At 44.2% G+C, this 21,748-nt stretch overlaps 2 protein-coding genes across 2 annotated transcripts; both read right to left on the reverse strand.

Annotated features, from left to right (window-relative positions):
- Positions 1-1,136: 1,136 nt before the first annotated feature.
- Positions 1,137-4,769, reverse strand: LOC120045426 (pepsin A-like). Its single transcript, XM_038990305.1, has 9 exons — positions 4,700-4,769; positions 4,034-4,184; positions 3,662-3,779; positions 3,452-3,570; positions 3,112-3,308; positions 2,543-2,659; positions 2,251-2,392; positions 1,534-1,632; positions 1,137-1,274 (listed from the first exon to the last, which is right to left on the reverse strand). Exons 1-9 carry the CDS (start codon positions 4,753-4,755, stop codon positions 1,137-1,139), a joined length of 1,137 nt encoding a protein of 378 aa, XP_038846233.1. The 5' UTR covers positions 4,756-4,769.
- A 12,232-nt stretch (positions 4,770-17,001) lies between these two features.
- On the reverse strand, positions 17,002-20,819 carry LOC120045427 (pepsin A-like). The gene is made up of 10 exons (XM_038990306.1): positions 20,792-20,819; positions 20,579-20,681; positions 19,672-19,822; positions 19,300-19,417; positions 19,052-19,170; positions 18,712-18,908; positions 18,179-18,295; positions 17,887-18,028; positions 17,302-17,400; positions 17,002-17,156 (listed from the first exon to the last, which is right to left on the reverse strand). Exons 2-10 carry the CDS (start codon positions 20,632-20,634, stop codon positions 17,019-17,021), a joined length of 1,137 nt encoding a protein of 378 aa, XP_038846234.1. The 5' UTR covers positions 20,635-20,681; positions 20,792-20,819; the 3' UTR covers positions 17,002-17,018.
- Positions 20,820-21,748: the final 929 nt, after the last annotated feature.

Below are 21,748 nucleotides of genomic sequence, written 5' to 3' on the forward strand. Positions count from 1 at the left end.
ATTACTGGATTGGGCTGCGCTCAGAGTTTCCTTCCTTGGCAAATCGCGCTGTTAAGACACTGATGCCCTTTGCAGCCACGTACCTATGTGAGAGTGGATTCTCGGCCCTCACTAGCATGAAAACTAAATACGGGCACAGACTGTGTGTGGAAAATGATTTAAGACTGAGACTCTCTCCAATACAACCCAACATTGCAGAGTTATGTGCATCCTTTCAAGCACACCCTTCTCATTAACCTGTTGTGAGTTATTCACAATTTTATATGTAAGATGGTTAAATAAAGAGCAAAATTATTGATTATTATATTATTATTTGTGCCTTGGTCATATAAGAGCTCTTTGTCACTTCCCACGAGCCGGGTTGTGACAAAAAACTCACACTCATTCTTATGTTTAATAAATGTTTCGTATAGTGTGTGTGTGTGGCAGGCTTAAAATGATGGCAAAAAAACAACATTGAGAGTGCGCTGACCCTGGTGCTGGAGGGGGTAGGCAGCTGGAGTTGAATGTTTGAAGGGGTACGGGACTATAAAAAGTTGGGGAACCACTGATCGAGTGTATATTTAAATCATTGGCTGTGCGGCTTGTCACCTCTCAGGAGAGTGGTACTTAGCAGAGAGCTGGGCAAAGCGACGACCGTGTCCTTGAGAGTATTAACATCCATAATCCAATGTGCCTTGTCATTGTCAAAGGACTGGCTGGCTCAGTGGAGTGGTTGCCTACTTTTGCTTGACACAGCAAGTTCAACTCTCCAACCAACTCAGAGTTTGAGTTTGAGGCCATAGAGTTTGAGGCCATAGGAGCAGTCACATAATTGGCCACATGGTGGCACTACAGGAAAGGAAGTGAATAGATGCATAGACATAGTTTTATGTTTTCAGATTGATTATGCAGTGCGTGCTTTATTCATAATCACAACACGAATGAACCAAACAAGACCATCTGACCACTCATCGTGCTAAGACTCCGTTTTATTCTTTTGGATGAACTAATAACAATTATAGACATAGAGCACAATCACTTCCTATCACAAACTACTCAAACATAGCTTTAGAATAGATACGATTGCACTGGAGAGATACGCTCATTTTGTTGTTCATATGGCGTCACAGGATACATTGTTGATCTGTGTTCGATTATCTAGCCAGGGCCAGACCCACCATGTTCTGGGCTCTGCTGAAGATGGAATAGTACTGTCGGATGAAGATGTCACCCAGAATCCACAGGTCCGAGTTACTAGAATGGAGACCGGTGCGGCAGCCATAGTAGGTGGACTGTACGGGTGGCAGAGAGACAGAGAACTAGTCAAAACAATGTTACGGTCACTTCATGGCTACGTAAGATCTACACACACCACAGACACACACACACACACACACACACACACACACACACACACACACACACACACACACACACACACACACACACACACACACAGACACACACACACACACACACACACACACACACACACACACACACACACACACACACACACACACACACACACACACACACACACACACACACCTGGCGGACGTAGGTGGAGGCTGGGAGAGTGAAGGCCTGTCCGTGGATGTGGAAGACCATCGCTGGCATGTTGTTGATGTTGTTACAGTTCACCACATTCTGAAAAGAGAGAGAGACAAATAGAGGTATGAGAGGAGAGAGAGGTATGAGAGGAGAGAGAGGTATGAGAGGAGAGAGAGGTATGAGAGGAGAGAAAGGTAGGAGAGGAGAGAGAGGTATGAGAGGAGAGAGAGGTATGAGAGGAGAGAGAGGTATGAGAGGAGAGAGAGGTATGAGAGGAGAGAGAGGTAGGAGAGGAGAGAGAGGTATGTGAGGAGAGAGAGGTAGGAGAGAAGAGAGAGGTATGAGAGGAGAGATAGGTATGAGAGGAGAGAGAGGTATGAGAGGAGAGAGAGGTATGAGAGGAGAGAGAGGTATGAGAGGAGAGAGAGGTATGAGAGGAGAGAGAGGTAGGAGAGGAGAGAGAGGTAGGAGAGGAGAGAGAGGTATGCGAGGAGAGAGAGGTAGGAGAGGAGAGAGAGGTAGGAGAGGAGAGAGAGGTATGAGAGGAGAGAGAGACGATGAATTAAACAGCGTTTGCTTTGTGAGGTAGACTGTGTGAGTTATTTTCTGGTTCTTGTTGAGTTATGTCAGTAGTGGTGATGGGAACAAATCATTTACACAACATTATGCCTGGTTCTTTGTGACACATCACCAAAACAATATTATATGACTTACGTCTCCGTTGGCGGAGTGGGCTCCCACAGCACGAGCCATGCTGGAGATGTCGGCCTGAGGTCCCACAATATCAGAGGTGCCGGTGTCCACGATAGCCTGGCAGCCGCCGTTACAGGCCACAATCTGGCCGTTCACAGTCACACTGCAACGGACACACAGATATTCACAGATCAGGAGGAGATGGCTGCTTGAGAACTGTACTGAACCACTTCATCAACCAGTATCATAGGATTATATAACCCATTAATAACCATTTATAACCCTATAAAACCTTCTGTAACTGCAACAGTACCTGTCGACGGTGATCTGCCAGTACATCTGAGAGGACAGGGGGATCCATGCGATCTGGCCTTGGTAGTGGTTGGGGTCAACGCCTCCGAAGGTCACCATGCTACCTACCGCAGAGTTACTGGAGATGGACGACAACAGAGAGAGAGAGGGAGAGAGGGGGGGAGAGAGGGAGAGAGGGGGGGGGGGGTGAGAGGGAGAGAGGGGGGAGAGTGGGGGGAGGGGGGAAGGGGGGAGAGGGGGAGGGGGGAGGGGGGAGAGGGGGAGAGAGGGGGGAGAGTGGGGGGAGGGGGGGAGGGGGAAGGGGGAAGGGGGAGGGGGGAGGGGGGGAGAGAGAGAGAGAGGGGGGGAGAGGGGGGAGAGAGAGAGAGAGAGAGAGAGAGAGAGAGAGAGAGAGAGAGAGAGAGAGAGAGAGAGAGAGAGAGAGGTTGCGTCAGTTCATAGTTCCATGTCTGCCAAGCCATGATGGTATGTGGGAGCCATGTGGCTCTGGTCAAAAGAATAACAAACTATATAGGGAATAGGGTTCCATTTCAGACACAGCCCTGGTTGACCTCCACTCTGACCACTCACCGAGTCAGGTAGACAGAGAACATGTCCTGGTTGACGAGATGCTGGGTCATCATGTTGTCAAAGACTGGTGTGGCCTGAGAGGCTGCCAGGCGGGGGTAAGCCAGACCCAGGATACCATCAGCCTTCATATGAGCCATGAAGGGAGCCTCCGATTGACTCAGCCCAAAGATCTGGTTCTTCACAGGGATCCCACCCACCTACAGAGGACCAGGAAGAGGAGGACGTGGAGGAGAAGAAGAGGAGAGAGGAAGAAGGAAGAAGAGGAGAATATTTGAGATAGTACTGAAACCTACACAATGTTTCCAGTCCTCATGTTGTTTCGTTGAATTCTGTTCCTTACCACAACGGTGTCGAAGCCCTCGAAGCCAGTCATACTGCCAGTGCCGTATTGGATGGACAGGCTCTTCCCAGCATTCTTGAAGGTAGAGGACAAACTGGGGTTGAACCTGTTGTGGTTGGCTGGAAGGAGGGGAGACACGATTAGCCTGGGTGTTTGTGTGTGTGTGTTTGTGCGTGTGTGTGTTTGTGCGTGTGTGTGTGTGTTACAAACCGCAAGCTGCGCTGCTGCAGTAGACGGAGGGAATCCACAGGTTGGATGAGCCAGTGTCAAAGATGACAGTGAAGGACTGAGGAGGAGTTCCAATGGAGATCACTCCAAAATAAGCCAACTAGAGAAGATCAAATAATGAAATACTGATTTGTATTAATAAATACCTCCCCCTACCCTATGATATTATAAGAATTAGCTGCATGACACCAGAATACCTAAAGGTCATCAGTAATCGAATTGTTGATTTCAAACTAAAGTTCTCCTGGTGGATCAATAATTCATTTAGGAAGAAGAGGCCAAAAGAGGTGCTTCAGCCTTCTCTGCTGCCTCACACAGTGGAAAGTGGAAAGTGCTTTCCATTCTCATGCTTACATCAGCGTCGTTGGTCATCTGCTCGCTGGAGACATATAGGTTCTGGTCGTCAAACCTGGTGGGGTTGAAAGGGAACTTCCCTCTGTACTCATTCCACAGACCCTGCTCCTCCAGGCTCTCCCTGGCACTCTTCCCCTTGATCAGCGGCACCCTGTGGAGGAGGAGAAGTCCGGTTAGGCAAGCAGCTCAGTTACAGAAAGTTTCTGGTCAAAGGTCCAAGACCTTCTGGTCAAACCATTGCAATAAACGTTATGGCAGCATAGGCTAAACAACTGTGTGTGACTATTCAAGTCATTCACTCATTTTGGGGCATTATACCTTTCACTGCCTTCTGATCTGTAGTGTAATGTAAATATAGGAGTATAGCAGGAGCATAGCAGGAGTATAGCCGGGGTATAGCAAGAGAATAGCAGGAGTATAGCCAGAGTATAGCAGGAGTATAACATGGGAATAGCGTGAGTATAGCATGAGTATAGTAGGAGTACAGCTGGAGTGTAGCGAGCGTATAACAAGAGAATAGCAGGAGTATAGCAGGAGTATAGCGGGAGTATAGCAGGAGTATAACAGGAGTATAACAGGAGTATAACAGGGGTATAGCAGGAGTATAACATGAGTATAACAGGAGTATAACAGGAGTATTACGGGAGTATAGCAGGATTAACGTACTGGATGATGCATTCGGAGAGTGCCACCACGGCACACAGAACGATAGCCCACTTCATGATGCGATGTCTGGTCTGCTATGTTGTCACCTGTAGAACTCGTTCACCTGTGCCAAGAAGCAATTCGTCAATCAACCCATCAAACGCAATGTATTGCAGTTCTTTTGCTCAGCGCAAACCAAGCAAGGTAGAGACCATTGAGAGGAACCAGACTCACCTGTAGATGCCTGTGGATGAGTGATCTGAGACCTGTGTGTGTTGTCTTATATACAGACGGTCCACAGTTCTAACTCTGCATTCCTTTATCGCTACGATAAGAGAGTTTGCACCTGCCCTGATAAGTAATGGTGAAATAATGGATGACCTCGAGACAATGTCAATCTGACGATTACCTCGGAAATGTACAGTATGTTGGTTCCAACGGCTACATTACAGTAATGTGTGTATACTGTTGAAAGTGCCAGTTCTAATCATATAATGGCTAACCTGCCAGACTTCTCTCTAGGAGATGAGATGACTTGTGTTGACTCAGTGATATAAAGTAAAGGTCCCCACTTGCAAATACCCTCCTATCAGCACACTTTTCCCTCACATGATTAACATCTTAGCGCTAGGGGTCAGAATTTCTTTTTTCTTAAAATAATGTTCCCAAGGTAAACGGACATTTTCTCTGGCCCAGATCGTAGAATATGCATATAATTTACAGATTAGGATAGAAAACACTCCAACGTTTCCAAAACTACTGTCAAAATATTGTCTGTGAGTATAACAATACTTATTCTGCAGGCGAAAACCTGAGAAAATATATAGGGGGTGCTATTTGCACTTTGTAATAATTTCGTTCCCAAATTAAACTGCCTCGTACTCAATTCTTGCTCGTACAATATGCATATTATTATTACTATTGGATAGAAAACACTCTCTAGTTTCTAAAACCGTTTGAATTATTTCTCTGAGTGAAACAGAACTCATTCTGCAGCACATTTCCTGTCAGGAAGTGAGATTTCTGAAATCGAGGTCCCTGTTCTAGGGTCAGTTTATAAGTCCCCATATAAGCTATGGGGCTACGTGCACTGCATACGCCTTCCTCTAGATGTCAGTAAGCGGTGAGAATTTGAATGGAGTGGATTGCACCATCTGGGGCCCTATATAAGCTCATGGAACGGAAGTACCGTTCTTTTCAACGGGGCGCCTGGCGCAAGAGGGACATCACAATGGCGTCCTGCAAAGCTTTCGTTTTAGCAGTTCTATATCTCCGGTCATGTTTTTATTTGTTATAGTTGTTAAAGACATCATAAGGTAGTTAATTTAAACCGACTTATAGCAGTTTATATCAGTTTATTGCGATTTTCTGGGATTTCTTTGTGACGCGCTATCAGGAGTTGGACACCTTTCCGGCACATAGCTAACGTTAGCGGCTATTTCGACAGGAGAAGAGGACATCTTTCAACCAAAAGACGATTGTTCTGGAGAAAGGACACCTTGCCCAAGATTCTGATGGAAGCTCAGCAAATAGTAAGCAGTCTTTATGCTGTTAATTCGTATTTATGTTGACAAATGTCAAATAATAATTCCGCCATGAATTTCGGTGCGGTCTCGCTTTAGCGCACGCTGTATTGCGCAGTAACGTTAATTTTAAAAATCTAACACAGCGGTTGCATTAAGAACTAATGTATCTTTCATTTGCTGTCCAACATGTATTTTTTTAGTCAAGTTTATGATTACTTATCGATTAGAATAGGTGCCTCTCCAAGATGGCGCCGGACAGATTGCTTGAAGTTTTGGCCACTAATCACATTGTATAACCACGATTTGTGCTGCTAAATATGCACATTTTCGAACAAACCCTATATGCATTGTGTAATATGATGTTACAGGACTGTCATCTGATGAAGAATATCAAGGTTAGTCAAAAATTATATATCTTTTGCCTGTTTGTTACGATCGCTAACCTTTGCTGCTGGTAAATGGTGTTGTGTTTCTGGCTATTGTGGTAAGCTAATATAATGCTATATTGTGTTTTCGCTGTAAAACACTTAAAAAATCTGAAATATTGGCTGGATTCACAAGATCTGTGTCTTTCATTTGCTGTACGCTGTGTATTTTTAAGAAATGTTTTATGATGAGTAATTAGGTAATACACGTTGCTCTCTGTAGTTATTCTAGTCGCTTTGGTGAGAGTTGTGATGGTGGCTGCAATGGTAAACTATGATTTATACCTGAAATATGCAAATTTTTCTAACAAAACATATGCTATACAATAAATATGTTATCAGACTGTCATCTGATGAAGTTGTTTCTTGGTTAGTGGCTATTTATATCTTTATTTGGTCGAATTTGTGATAGCTACTGATGGAGTAAAAAAATGGTGGAGTAAAAAAGTGGTGTCTTTTGCTAATGTGGTTAGCTAATAGATTTACATATTGTGTCTTCCCTGTAAAACATTTAAAAAATCAGAAATGATGGCTGGATTCACAAGATGTGTATCTTTCATCTGGTGTCTTGGACTTGTGATTTAATGATATTTAGATGCTAGTATTTACTTGTGACGCTATGCTAGGCTATGCTAGTCAGCTTTTTTACTGATGGGGGTGCTCCCGGATCCGGGTTTGGGAGGAATTAGAGGTTAATGAATAGGTTATGGTCCGGTTGAAATATTATCGATTATGTTTGTTAAAAACAACCTGAGGATTGATTATAAAAAACATTTGACATGTTTCTACGACCATTACGGATACTTTTTGGAATTTGTCGAACGGAACAAGGCTTTGGTTTTCTGAACATAATGCGCAACCCAAATGGCGTTTATTTGTTATAAAAGTAATATTTATCGAACAAAAATAACATTATTGTGTAACTGGGAGTCTCGTGAATGCAAACATCCGAAGATTATCAAAGGTAAGCGATTCATTTTATTGCTTTTCTGACTTTCGTGACCAAGCTAACCAAGCTAATATAAGGCTAACTGTTCTAGTATTGATTGCTACACTCACAAAAGCTTGGATTTCTTTCGCTGTAAAGTAGATTTTCTAAATCTGACACGATAGGTGGATTAACAACAAGCTAAGCTGTGGTTTGGTATATTTCACTTGTGATTGCATGATTATAAATATTTTTAGTAATATTTTTTAATCTGATACGTTTGGGAATTTTCATCTTTCTTTCAGGACCGGAACGAGGCTGTAGTTCTCAACATAACGCGGAACCCAAATGGCGTTTTTTTGTTATAAAAGTAATATTTATCGAACAAAAAGAACATTTATTGTGTAACTGGGAGTCTCGTGAGTGCAAACATCTGAAGATTATCAAAGGTAAGCGATTCATTTTATTGCTTTTCTGACTTTCGTGACCAAGCTAACCAAGCTAATATAAGGCTAACTGTTCTAGTATTGATTGCTACACTCACAAAAGCTTGGATTTCTTTCGCTGTAAAGCATATTTTCAAAATCTGACACGATAGGTGGATTAACAACAAGCTAAGCTGTGTTTTGGTATATTTCACTTGTGATTGCATGATTATAAATATTTTTAGTCATATTTATGCATTTGGCGCCCTGCAATTCTAGCGGTTGTTTAGGAAAGTGTTCCCGTAAAAGGGATCCGTAGCGCAGAGAAGTTAACTTTTGGATTAGGCAGCCTTATTAAGGCTACTGTACCTGTAACGGTTTTATTCCTGGGATGAAGGAGAGGACCAACACGCAGCGCGGCTAGTGTTCAACATGATTTAATAAAGAATATAGTAGAACACTACAAACAACAAAACAAGAAATGTGAAAACCGAAACAGTCCTATCTGGTGCAGAACACAAAGACAGAAGACAATCACCCACAATCCCCAACACAAAACAAGCCACCTATATATGATTCTCAATCAGGGACAACGATTGACAGCTGCCTCTGATTGAGAACCATATTAGGCTGAACACAGAAACAGACAAACTAGACACACAACATAGAATGCCCACCCAGCTCACGTCCTGACCAACACTAAAACAAGCAAAACACATAAGCACTATGGTCAGGACGTGACAGTACCTCTGATAAGATACGATGTCAATCAACCAGGGATTATTTCATGAACTGACATGGCACATTTATAAGAACATTCACAATGTTAACAAATATATTGGGGATTATTTAAAGATGAATGTCACTATATGTTTCAAATAGAAAATAAAAAGGGCATTCAACACAAAACACAACGTTACTTCTGGGCCAAGTGGCCGTATGTCTTTATTGATCAGCAACAAAAATATACATGTCATGGTCCTTTGAGATGTAAAAAATACTCCTCTATTCAAATATGTTTTATACGATAGATACACAAGAAGTAAAAGGTAAACAACCCCAGCCCCCCAAATATGTACAGTTGAAGTCAGAAGTTTACATACACCTTAGCCAAATACATTTAAACTCAGTTTTTCACAATTCCTGACATTTAATCCTAGTAAAACTGCCCTGTTTTAGGTCAGTTAGGATCACCACTTTATTTTAAGAATGTGAAATGTCAGAATAATAGTAGAGAGAATGATTTATTTCAGCTTTTATTTCTTTCATCACATTCCCAGTGGGTCAGAAGTTTACATTCTAATTGAGTGTATTTGGTAGCACTGACTTTAAATTGTTTAATTTAGGTCAAACGTTTCAGGTAGCCTTCCACAAGCTTCCCACAATGAGTTGGGTGAATTTTGACCTATTCTTCCTGACAGAGCTGGTGTAACTGAGTCAGGTTTGTAGTTCTCCTTGCTCGCACAAGCTTTTTCAGTTCTGCCCACTAATTTTCCATAGGATTGAGGTCAGGGCTTTGTGAAGGTCACTCTAATACCTTGACTTTGTTGTCCTTTTTGCCACAACTTTGGAAGTATGCTTGGGGTCATTGTCCATTTGGAAGACCCATTTGCGACTAAGCTTTAACTTCCTGGCTGATGTCTTGAGATGTTGCTTCAATATATCCACATAATTGTTCATACCCCATGATGCCATCTATTTTGTGAAGTGCACCTGTCCCTCCTGCAGCAAAGCACCCCCACAACATGATGCTGCCACCCCGTGCTTCACGGTTGGGATGGTGTTCTTCGGCTTGCAAGCCTCCCCCTTTTTCCTCCAAACATAACGATGGTCATTACGGCAAAACAGTTCTGTTTTTGTTCCATCAGACCAGACGACATTTCTACAAAAAGTACGATCTTTGTCCCCATGTGCAGTTGCAAACTGTAGTCTGGCTTTTTTATGGCGGTTTTGGAGCAGTGGCTTCTTCCTTGCTGAGCGGCCTTTCAGGTTATGTCGATATAGGACTCGTTTTACTGTGGCTATAGACTTTTGTACCTGTTTCCTCCAGCATCTTCACAAGGTCCTTTGCTGTTGTTCTGGGATTGACTTGCACTTTTCACACCAAAGTACGTTCCTCTCTAGGAGGTAGAATGTGTCTCCTTCCTGAGCGGTATGATGGCTGCATGGTCCTATGGTGTTTATACTTGCGTACTATTGTTTGTACAGATGAACGTGGTACCTTCAGGCATTTGTAAATTGCTCCCAAGGATGAACCAGACTTGTGGAGGTCTACAATTCTTTTCTGAGGTCTTGGCTGATTTCTTTAGATTTCCCATGATGTCAAGCAAAGTGGCACTGAGTTTGAAGGTAGGCCTTGAAATACATCAACAGGTACACCTCCAATTGACTCAAATGATGTCAATTAGCCTATCAGAAACTTCTAAAGCCATGACATCCTTTAATGGAATTTTCCAAGCTGTTTAAAGGCAGAGTCAACTTAGTGTATGTAAACTTCTGACCCACTGGAATTATGATACAGTGAATTATAAGTGAAATAATCTGTCTGTAAACAATTGTTGGAAAAATTACTTGTGTCATGCACAAAGTAGATGTCCTAACCGACTTGCCAAAACTATAGCTTGTGTTAAGTGTTATAAGTGTTACACTATAAGTGTTAAACAAATCGAAATATATTTTGATGACAGCTTTGCAAACTCTTTGCATTCTCTCAACCAGCTTCATGAGGTAGTCACCTGGAATGCATTTCAAATAACACGTGTGCCATGTTAAAAGGTCATTTGTGGAATTTCTTTCCTTCTTAATGCGTTTCAGCCAATCAGTTGTATTGTGACAAGGTATGGGTGGTATACAGAAGATAGCCCTATTTGGTAAAAGACCAAGTCCATGTTATGGCAAGAACACCTCAAATAAGCAAAGAGAAATGTCAGTCCATCATTACTGAAAGACATGAAGGTCAGTCAATCTGGAAAATGTCAAGAACTTTTAAAGTTTCTTCAAGTGCAATCGCAAAACCACCAAGCACTATTATGAAACTAGCTATCTTGAGGACCGTCACAGGAAAGGAAGACCCAGAGTTACCTCTGATGCAAAGGATAAGTTCATTAGAGTTACCAGCCTCAGGTTGCAGCCCAAATAAATGCTTCACAGAGTTCAAGTCACAGACACATCTCAACATCAACTGTTCAGAGGAGACTGCATGAATCAGGCCTTCATGGTCGAATTGCTGCAAAGAAACCACTGCTAAAGGACACAAATAAGAAAGAAAGAGGCTTGATTGGGCAAAGAAACACGAGCAATGGACATTAGACTGGTGAAAATCAGTCCGTTGGTCTGATTAGTCCAAATTTGAGATTTTTGGTTCCAACCGCCGTGTCTTTGTGAGACGCAGAGTAGGCGAACGGATGATCTCTGCGTGTGTGGTTCCCTCCTTGAAGCATGGAGGAGGAGGTGTGATGCTGTGGGGGTGCTTTGCTGGTGACACTGTCAGTGATTTATTTAGAATTCAAGGCACACTTAACCAGCATGGTTACCACAGCATTCTCCAGCGATACGCCATCCCATCTGGTGTGGGACTGTCATCTGCACTTAGTGAGACTATAATTTGTTTTTCAACAGAACAATGATCCAACACACCTCTCGGCTGTGTAAGGGCTATTTGTCCAAAAAGGAGAGTGATGGAGTGCTGCATCAGATGACCTGGCCCCCACAATCCCCCGACCTCAACCCATTTGAGCTGGTTTGGGATGAGTTCGACCGAAGACTGAAGGAAAAGCAGCCAACAAGTGTTCAGCATATGTGGGAACTCCTTCAAGACTGTTGGAAAAGCATTCCAGGTGAAGTTGGTTGAGAGAATGCCAAGAGGGTGCAAAGCTCAAACGCAGAAGCATTAATAAATGGGTAAACAACAGTGGGAAAACTTGTATCTTGAAGTATAGTACACACTTCATAGCTTAGTGGAACCTAAAAGGTTCATACACTATATACCCATAGTAGTAGGCACTTTAATCTATGTCAGTCTCTCTCCATTTCTCTCTCTCTCTCTCAATCTCTGTCTGTCTCAGGGCCCTCTGCGATCCAGGTTTGCCCTGCACCTCACTCCAGGGCCTTCATGTTGATCACTTCCACCTCCACTAGATGCCTGGGGGGGCCTCTGAGCTGTATCAGCCGAGTGAGATTTCCCTGAGTGTCTGCCTAAATGTCTAGGAAACTGGCTGGCTCCAGGACACCTGGAAGGCCTGGTGCCCACGCCCAGGCCAGAGCTCCTGTGGGTGGGCTTTGTTGCCTCAGAGAGGTGGGTGTCTCTGGGTGGGTGTGGGTGAGGTTGGAGAAAGGCAGACTCGGAGTAGGAGCTGCAAATGCGAGGGAGGGAGGGATTGATGGAGGGAGGGCAGGAGAGAGGGGTAATGGGGTTAAAAGATTGAGGAGAGGAAGGGAGTTAGATGATCAATGTCAAGAATAAAACCATAAATATAAACGGTACAGCATATGTTCATTGCAGGAAATATGTTGGGAGCATATAGTCAGGGCAAGATACTGTATGTCTAGAGCTTAGATCTGGAGTGTACTGGTCAGGCAGGTCTTACGTGTGTTCCCGGGGGAGTAGCAGCCACTGTCTGATGTTGAGGGACTGTCGGACACTCCTGTGTCTGCTGCTATAGGGCTCAGCAGGTCCTCCTCTGAAACACCGTGAGAGACAACAGAGCTGTTTTAGATGTTTTCACACACACACCAGACAGGGTTAGGACATTGGCTTGCAGGTTGTGACTGTGGCTGTAACTGTGATCTGGAGGCAGGTCAGACAGGGATTGGGATGGACCCACACGTGCAGAGGAGGAGGGGAGGGAGTTGAGGGTGGGGGGGGTGGGGGGGGGGGGGGGGGGTGAGGCGTAGTTTTATCAGGGCTTTCTTCCTCTAGAGGCAGACGGGAAGGACCCAGGGATGATGCCAAGGCATGGCTGCGGGAAGACGTTCTGGGCTGGGGGTGTAGAACAGAAGGTCTGACTGAGGGTCCCACACCACCGCATGCTGCACGTACTACGACCCAGGACACACACACACTAATAGGTATTGTCGTGTTACCTATTTGAAATAGTACTACCTAAAGCCTCAATCTTCTGCTTTCCTTGTGTTCCAGTAGGAGAGTGAATATGAGACTATGAAGTCTGGCAATGCACGACTACAGTATTTACCTGTGTTGTCGGTCTCCAGGTGAAACAGGTCCAGATCACAGTGTTGGAACGTTCCCTCACCTTCCCTCTGCGGGTGGCGCAAGCTGTGTAACGGCTGTCGTCGGTGGAAGAAGGTAAGGACCAAGGTGCAGCGTGGTAAGTGTTCATGATATTTAATAATAATCAAAACTGAACACTGAATAACAAAACAACAAAGAAACAACCGAAAACAGGTCTGTCTGGTGCAGACACACAAAGACTGAAAATAACCACCCACAAAACCCAACAGAAAACAGGGTACCTAAATATGGTTCCCAATCAGGGACAACAATTGACAGGCCAAACACAGAAATAGAAAATCATAGAAAAACTAACATAGACAACCCACCCAACTCATGCCCTGACCATACTAAAACAAAAGACAAAACAAAGGACTAAGGTCAGAACGTGACAAGCTGTTTTTAGTCACCCCGTACAGACGGATCTCGCTTCTGTTCCCCTTCACTCCCACTCAGGGCTGTCAATTGTGTGTGTGTGTGTGTGTGTGTGTGTGTGTGTGTGTGTGTGTGTGTGTGTGTGTGTGTGTGTGTGTGTGTGTGTGTGTGTGTGTGTGTGTGTGTGTGTGTGTGTGTGTGTGTGTGTGTGTGTGTGTGTGTTTAGCATTCCAGACATCATAGCAATGGTGAGAGACATCTCCATAGCAATGATGTCACGCCCTGACCTTAGAGAGCCTTTTTATGTCTCTTTTTGGTTTGGTCAGGGTGTGATTTGGGGTGGGCATTCTATGTTTTGTTTTCTATGATTTTGTGTTTCTATGTTTTGGCCGGGTATTGTTCTCAATCAGGGACAGCTGTCTATCGTTGTCTCTGATTGGGAACCATACTTAGGTATCCCTTTTTCCCTCCTTTAGTGTGGGAAGTTGTCTTTGTTTGTGGCACTATAGCCCTTAAGCTTCACGGTCGTTTTTGTATTGTTTATTGTTTTGTTGGTGTCATTCCTAAATAAAAGTAATGTACGCTCACCACGCTGCACCAATTACACTCATTGGAGTCGATTACACACATTGGAGTCAATTACGCTCATTGGAGTCAATTACGCTCATTGGAGTCGATTACACACATTGGAGTCAATTACGCTCATTGGAGTCGATTACACACATTGGAGTCAATTACGCTCATTGGAGTCGATTACACTCATTGGAGTCGATTACACACATTGGAGTCAATTACACACATTGGAGTCAATTACGCTCATTGGAGTCAATTACGCTCATTGGAGTCAATTACGCTCATTGGAGTCAATTACGCTCATTGGAGTCGATTACACACATTGGAGTCAATTACACACATTGGATTCAATTACGCTCATTGGAGACGATTACACTCATTGGAGTCGATTACACACAATGGAGTCAATTACGCTCATTGGAGTCAATTACACACATTGGAGTCAATTACACTCATTGGAGTCGATTACACACATTGGAGTCAATTACGCTCATTGGAGTCGATTACACACATTGGAGTCAATTACACACATTGGAGTCAATTACTCTCATTGGCGTCAATTACACTCATTGGTGCCAAATACACTCATTGGAGTCAATTACACTCATTGGAGTCAATTACACTCATTGGAGTCGATTACACACATTGGAGTCAATTACACACATTGGAGTCAATTACGCTCATTGGCGTCAATTACACTCATTGGCACCAATTACACACATTGGAGTCAATTACACTCATTGGAGTCAGTTACACTCATTGGAGTCAATTACACTCATTGGCACCAATTACACTCATTGGAGTCAATTACAGACATTGGAGCCAATTACACTCATTGAGGCCAATTAAACTCATTGGAGCCAACTACACTCATTGGAGCCAATTAAACTAATTGAAGCCAATTACATTCATTGGATCCAATTAACTCATCGGAGCCAATTAAACTAATTGGAGCCAATTACAGTCACTGGAGTATTTGACATAGCCTTTGAAAAAGCACCTGTGTATGAATGCGGACAGTACCATTAGTACTTCCTAGAAATTAGACTTTAAGGATGCTTCTTTTAATGTTAGCTCACATAATATAATTTTAAACTTACAATTACACTTTAAGGATGTTTATTTTAAGGACCCTGAACTCTCGTGTATTTTCTGAGCTATGCAACGCTTTTACAACATACAGAAGTGTGCTGGTTATCAAGGGGCAAAGTATTGTCACATTTTTTTAAATTGAGAGACGAGCTTAAAGTTTTCTTTACTGACCATCATTTTCACTTGTCTGACCGCTTGCATGATGACAAGTTTCTCACACGACTGGCCAATCTGGGTGATGTTTTTTCTCACCTGAATGATCTGAATCTAGGATTACAGGGACTCTCCGCAACTATATCCAATGTGCGGAACAAAATTGAGGCTATGATTAAGAAGTTGGAGCTCTTCTCTGTCTGCATCAACAAGGACAACACACAGGTCAATCATTGTATGATTTTTTGTGTGCAAATGAACTCAAGCTTACAGACAATGTCAAATGTGATATAGCGAAGCACCTGAGTCAGTTGGGTGCGAAATTACGCAGGTACTTTCCTGAAACGGAAAACACAAACCACTGGATTCGTTATGCCTTTCATGCCCTGCCTCCAGTCCACTTACTGATATCTGAACAAGGAAGGCTCATCGAAATTGCAACAAGCGGTTCTGTGAAATTTTCATTTAATTTAACCAGAAGCCACTGCCAGATTACTGGATTGGGCTGCGCTCAGAGTTTCCTGCCTTGGCAAATCGCGCTGTTAAGACACTGATGCCCTTTGCAACCACGTACCTATGTGAGAGTGGATTCTCGGCCCTCACTAGCATGAAAACTAAATATGGGCACAGACTGTGTGTGGAAAATGATTTAAGACTGAGACTCTCTCCAATACAACCCAACATTGCAGAGTTATGTGCATCCTTTCAAGCACACCCTTCTCATTAACCTGTGGGGAGTTATTCACAATTTTATATGTAAGATGGTTAAATAAAGAGCAAAATTATTGATTATTATATTATTATTTGTGCCTTGGTACTATAAGAGCTCTTTGTCACTTCCCACGAACCGGGTTGTGACAAAAAACTCCCACTCATTCTTATGTTTAATAAATGTATTGTATAGTGTGTGTGTGGCAGGCTTACAATGATGGCAAAAAACAACATTGAGAGTGCGCTGACCCTGGTGCTGGAGGGGTAGGCAGCTGGAGGTTGAATGTTTGAAGAGGTACGGGACTATAAAAAGTTGGGGAACCACTGATCGAGTGTATTTTTAAATCATTGGCTGTGCAGCTTGTCACCTCTCAGGAGAGTGGTACTTAGCAGAGAGCTGGGCAAAGCGACGACCGTGTCCTTGAGAGTATTAAAATCCATAATCCAATGTGCCTTGTCATTGTCAAAGGACTGGCTGGCTCAGTGGACTGGTTGCCTACTTTTGCTTGACACAGCAAGTCCAACTCTCCAACCAACTCTGTCAGTTTTGGCACAGAGTTCGGGGCCATAGGAGTAGTCACATAATTGACCACAAGGTGGAACTACAGGAAGTGAATAGATGCATAGACATAGTTTTATGTTTTCAGATTGATTATGCAGTGTGTGCTTTATTCATAATCACAGCACAAATGAACCAAACAAGATCATCTGACCACTCATCGTGCTAAGACTCCGTTTTATTCTTTTGGATGAACTAATAACAATTATAGACATAGAGCACAATCACTTCCTATCACAAACTACTCAAACATAGCTTTAGAATAGATACGATTGCACTGGAGAGATACGCTCATTTTGTTGTTCATATGGCGTCACAGGATACATTGTTGATCTGTGTTGGATTATCTAGCCAGGGCCAGACCCACCATGTTCTGGGCTCTGCTGAAGATGGAATAGTACTGTCGGATGAAGATGTCACCCAGAATCCACAGGTCGGAGTTACTAGACTGGAGACCGGTGCGGCAGCCATAGTAGGTGGACTGTACGGGTGGCAGAGAGACAGAGAACTAGTCAAAACAATGTTACGGTCACTTCATGGCTACGTAAGATCTACACACACCACAGACACACACACACACACACACACACACACACACACACACACACACACACACACACACACACCTGGCGGACGTAGGTGGAGGCTGGGAGAGTGAAGGCCTGTCCGTGGATGTGGAAGACCATCGCTGGCATGTTGTTGACGTTGTTACAGTTCACCACATTCTGAAAAGAGAGAGAGACAAATAGAGGTATGAGAGGAGAGAGAGGTATGAGAGGAGAGAGAGGTATGAGAGGAGAGAGAGGTATGAGAGGAGAGAGGTATGAGAGGAGAGAGAGGTATGAGAGGAGAGAGAGGTATGAGAGGAGAGAGAGGTATGAGAGGAGAGAGATGTATGAGAGGAGAGAGGTATGAGAGGAGAGAGAGGTATGAGAGGAGAGAGAGGTATGAGAGGAGAGAGAGGTATGAGAGGAGAGAGAGGTATGAGAGGAGAGAGGTATGAGAGGAGAGAGAGGTATGAGAGGAGAGAGAGGTATGAGAGGAGAGAGAGACGATGAATTAAACAGCGTTTGCTTTGTGAGGTAGACTGTGTGAGTTATTTTCTGGTTCTTGTTGAGTTATGTCAGTAGTGGTGATGGGAACAAATCATTTACACAACATTATGCCTGGCTCTTTGTGACACATCACCAAAACAATATTATATGACTTACGTCTCCGTTGGCGGAGTGGGCTCCCACAGCACGAGCCATGCTGGAGATGTCGGCCTGAGGTCCCACAATATTAGAGGTGCCGGTGTCCACGATAGCCTGGCAGCCGCCGTTACAGGCCACAATCTGGCCGTTCACAGTCACACTGCAATGGACACACAGATATACACAGATCAGGAGGAGATGGCTGCTTGAGAACTGTACTGAACCACTTCATCAACCAGTATCATAGGATTATATAACCCATTAATAACCATTTATAACCCTATAAAACCTTCTGTAACTGCAACAGTACCTGTCGACGGTGATCTGCCAGTACATCTGAGAGGACAGGGGGATCCATGCGATCTGGCCTTGGTAGTGGTTGGGGTCAACGCCGCCGAAGGTCACCATGCTACCTACCGCAGAGTTACTGGAGATGGACGACAACAGAGAGAGAGAGGGAGAGAGGGGGGGAGAGAGGGAGAGAGGGGGGGAGAGGGGGGGGGAGAGGGAGAGAGAGAGGGAGAGAGGGGGAGAGAGGGAGAGAGGGGGGGAGAGAGGGGGGAGGGGGAGAGAGGGGGGGAGAGAGAGAGAGCGAGAGAGAGGGAGAGAGAGAGAGAGAGAGAGAGAGAGAGAGAGAGAGAGAGAGAGAGAGAGAGAGAGAGAGAGAGAGAGGAGAGGCAGAGAGAGGGAGAGAGAAGTTACGTCAGTTCATAGTTCCATGTCTGCCAAGCCATGATGGTATGTGGGAGCCATGTGGCTCTGGTCAAAAGTATAACAAACTATATAGGGAATAGGGTTCCATTTCAGACACAGCCCTGGTTGACCTCCACTCTGACCACTCACCGAGTCAGGTAGACAGAGAACATGTCCTGGTTGACGAGATGCTGGGTCATCATGTTGTCAAAGACTGGTGTGGCCTGAGAGGCTGCCAGGCCGGGATAAGCCAGACCCAGGATACCATCAGCCTTCATATGAGCCATGAAGGGAGCCTCCGATTGACTCAGCCCAAAGATCTGGTTCTTCACAGGGATCCCACCCACCTACAGAGGACCAGGAAGAGGAGGACGTGGAGGAGAAGAAGAGGAGAGAGGAAGAAGGAAGAAGAGGAGAATATTTGAGATAGTACTGAAACCTACACAATGTTTCCAGTCCTCATGTTGTTTCGTTGAATTCTGTTCCTTACCACAACGGTGTCGAAGCCCTCGAAGCCAGTCATACTGCCAGTGCCGTATTGGATGGACAGGCTCTTCCCAGCATTCTTGAAGGTAGAGGACAAACTGGGGTTGAACCTGTTGTGGTTGGCTGGAAGGAGGGAAGACACGATTAGCCTGGGTGTTTGTGTGTGTGTGTTTGTGCGTGTGTGTGTTTGTGCGTGTGTGTGTGTGTTTGTGCGTGTGTGTGTGTGTGTTTGTGCGTGTGTGTATTACAAACCGCAAGCTGCGCTGCTGCAGTAGACGGAGGGAATCCACAGGTTGGATGAGCCAGTGTCAAAGATGACAGTGAAGGACTGAGGAGGAGTTCCAATGGAGATCACTCCAAAATAAGCCAACTAGAGAAGATCAAATAATGAAATAATGATTTGTATTGATTAATACCTCCCCATACCCTATGATATTATAAGAATTAGCTACATGACACCAGAATACCTAAAGGGCATCAGTAATCGAATTGTTGATTTCAAACTAAAGTTCTCCTGGTGGATCAATAATTCATTTAGGAAGAAGAGGCCAAAAGAGGTGCTTCAGCCTTCTCTGCTGCCTCACACAGTGGAAAGTGGAAAGTGCTTTCCATTCTCATGCTTACATCAGCGTCGTTGGTCATCTGCTCGCTGGAGACATATAGGTTCTGGTCGTCAAACCTGGTGGGGTTGAAAGGGAACTTCCCTCTGTACTCATTCCACAGACCCTGCTCCTCCAGGCTCTCCCTGGCACTCTTCCCCTTGATCAGCGGCACCCTGTGGAGGAGGAGAAGTCCGGTTAGGCAAGCAGCTCAGTTACAGAAAGTTTCTGGTCAAAGGTCCAAGACCTTCTGGTCAAACCATTGCAATAAACGTTATGGCAGCATAGGCTAAACAACTGTGTGTGGCTATTCCAATCATTCACTCATTTTGGGCATTATACCTTTCACTGCCTTCTAATCTGTAGTGTAATGTAAATATAGCAGTATAGCAGGAGTATAGCAGGAGTATAGCAGGAAAATAGCAGGAGTATAGCCGGGGTATAGCAGGAGAATAGCATGAGTATAGTAGGAGTACAGCAGGAGCACCGCAGGAGTATAGCAGGAGTATAGCAGGAGTACAGCGGGAGTATGGCGGGAGTATGGCGGGAGTATAGCGGGAGTCTAGCGGGAGTATAGCGGGAGTATAGCGGGGGTATGGCGGGTGTATAACAGGAGAATAGCATGAGTACAGCCGGAGTATAGTAGGCGTACAATGGGAGTAAATTGGGAGTATAGCCAGAGTATAGCAGGAGTATAGCACGAGTATAGTATGAGTCTAACGGGGGTGTAGCCAGAGTATAGCAGGAGTATAGCCAGAGTATAGCGGGAGTATAACAGGGGTATAGCATGAGTATAGCGGGAGTATAGTAGGAGTACAGCAGGAGTATAGTAGGCGTATAACAGGGGTATAGCAGGAGTACAGCAGGAGCACAGCAGGAGTATAACAGGAGTATAACATGAGTATAACAGGAGTATAGTAGGATTAACTTACTGGATGATGCATTCGGAGAGTGCCACCACGGCACACAGAACGATAGCCCACTTCATGATGCGATGTCTGGTCTGCTCAGCTGTCACCTATAGAACTCGTTCACCTGTGCCAAGAAGCAATTCGTCAATCAACCCATCAAACGCAATGTATTGCAGTTCTTTTGCTCAGCGCAAACCAAGCAAGGTAGAGACCATTGAGAGGAACCAGACTCACCTGTAGATGCCTGTGGATGAGTGATCTGAGACGTGTGTGTGTTGTCTTATATACAGACGGTCCACAGTTCTAACTCTGCACTCCTTTATCGCTACGATAAGAGAGTTTGCACCTGCCATGATAAGTAATGGTGAAATAATGGATGACCTCGAGACAATGTCAATCTGACGATTACCTGGGAAATGTACAGTATGTTGGTTCCAACGGCTACATTACAGTAATGTGTGTATACTGTTGAAAAGTGCCAGTTCTAATCATATAATGGCTAACCTGCCAGACTTCTCTCTAGGAGATGAGATGACTTGTGTTGACTCAGTGATATAAAGTAAAGGTCCCCACTTGCAAATACCCTCCTATCAGTACACTTTTCCCTCACACGATTACTTAACTTTTGGATTAGGCAGCCTTATTAACCTGTTTGGGCTGCAGGGGCAGTATTGAGTAGCCGGATAAAAGGTGTCCATTTCAAACGGCCTCGTACTCAATTCTTGCTCGTACAATATGCATATTATTATTACTATTGGATAGAAAACACTCTCTAGTTTCTAAAACCGTTTGAATTATATCTGTGAGTAAAACAGAACTCATTTTGCAGCAAACTTCCTGACAGGAAGTGGAAAATCTGAAATCGATGCTCTGTTCTAGGGCCTGCCTATAAATGTGCTTGATATATATCAGTATACATGCACTTCATACGTCTTCCACTAGATGTCGACAGGCAGTGAGAGAAGACATTGAGTGTATAACTTGATCTGGGGTCGAATAAATGCTCTTTGTATGACGTGTCACCAGTTTCCTGTTTTCTGGAGAGCGCGTGAAGGGACCTGGTTTTGCCCTCTGTACAGCTGTCGTTATAGACGACTAATATCTCCGGCTTTGATTTTATTTGATACATGTGACAATATCATCGTAAAGTATGTTTTTTCAATATAGTTTTATTAGATTATTGAAATTTTT

This window comes from Salvelinus namaycush, chromosome 4 (assembly GCF_016432855.1).
Source record: "Salvelinus namaycush isolate Seneca chromosome 4, SaNama_1.0, whole genome shotgun sequence".
NCBI lineage: Eukaryota > Metazoa > Chordata > Actinopteri > Salmoniformes > Salmonidae > Salvelinus > Salvelinus namaycush.

Coding starts and splice junctions, on each gene's coding strand:
- LOC120045427 (XM_038990306.1), bottom strand. CDS start 20,634: ATGAAGTGGGCTATCGTTCTGTGTGCCGTGGTGGCACTCTCCGAATGC. Junction 18,909..19,051: donor AGGGCTTCGACACCGTTGTG/GTAAGGAACAGA, acceptor GGTCCTCTGTAG/GTGGGTGGGATCCCTGTGAA. Junction 18,296..18,711: donor TTCTCTGTCTACCTGACTCG/GTGAGTGGTCAG, acceptor GTCCATCTCCAG/TAACTCTGCGGTAGGTAGCA.
- LOC120045426 (XM_038990305.1), bottom strand. CDS start 4,755: ATGAAGTGGGCTATCGTTCTGTGTGCCGTGGTGGCACTCTCCGAATGC. Junction 3,780..4,033: donor AGATGACCAACGACGCTGAT/GTAAGCATGAGA, acceptor GATCTTCTCTAG/TTGGCTTATTTTGGAGTGAT. Junction 2,660..3,111: donor TTCTCTGTCTACCTGACTCG/GTGAGTGGTCAG, acceptor GTCCATCTCCAG/TAACTCTGCGGTAGGTAGCA.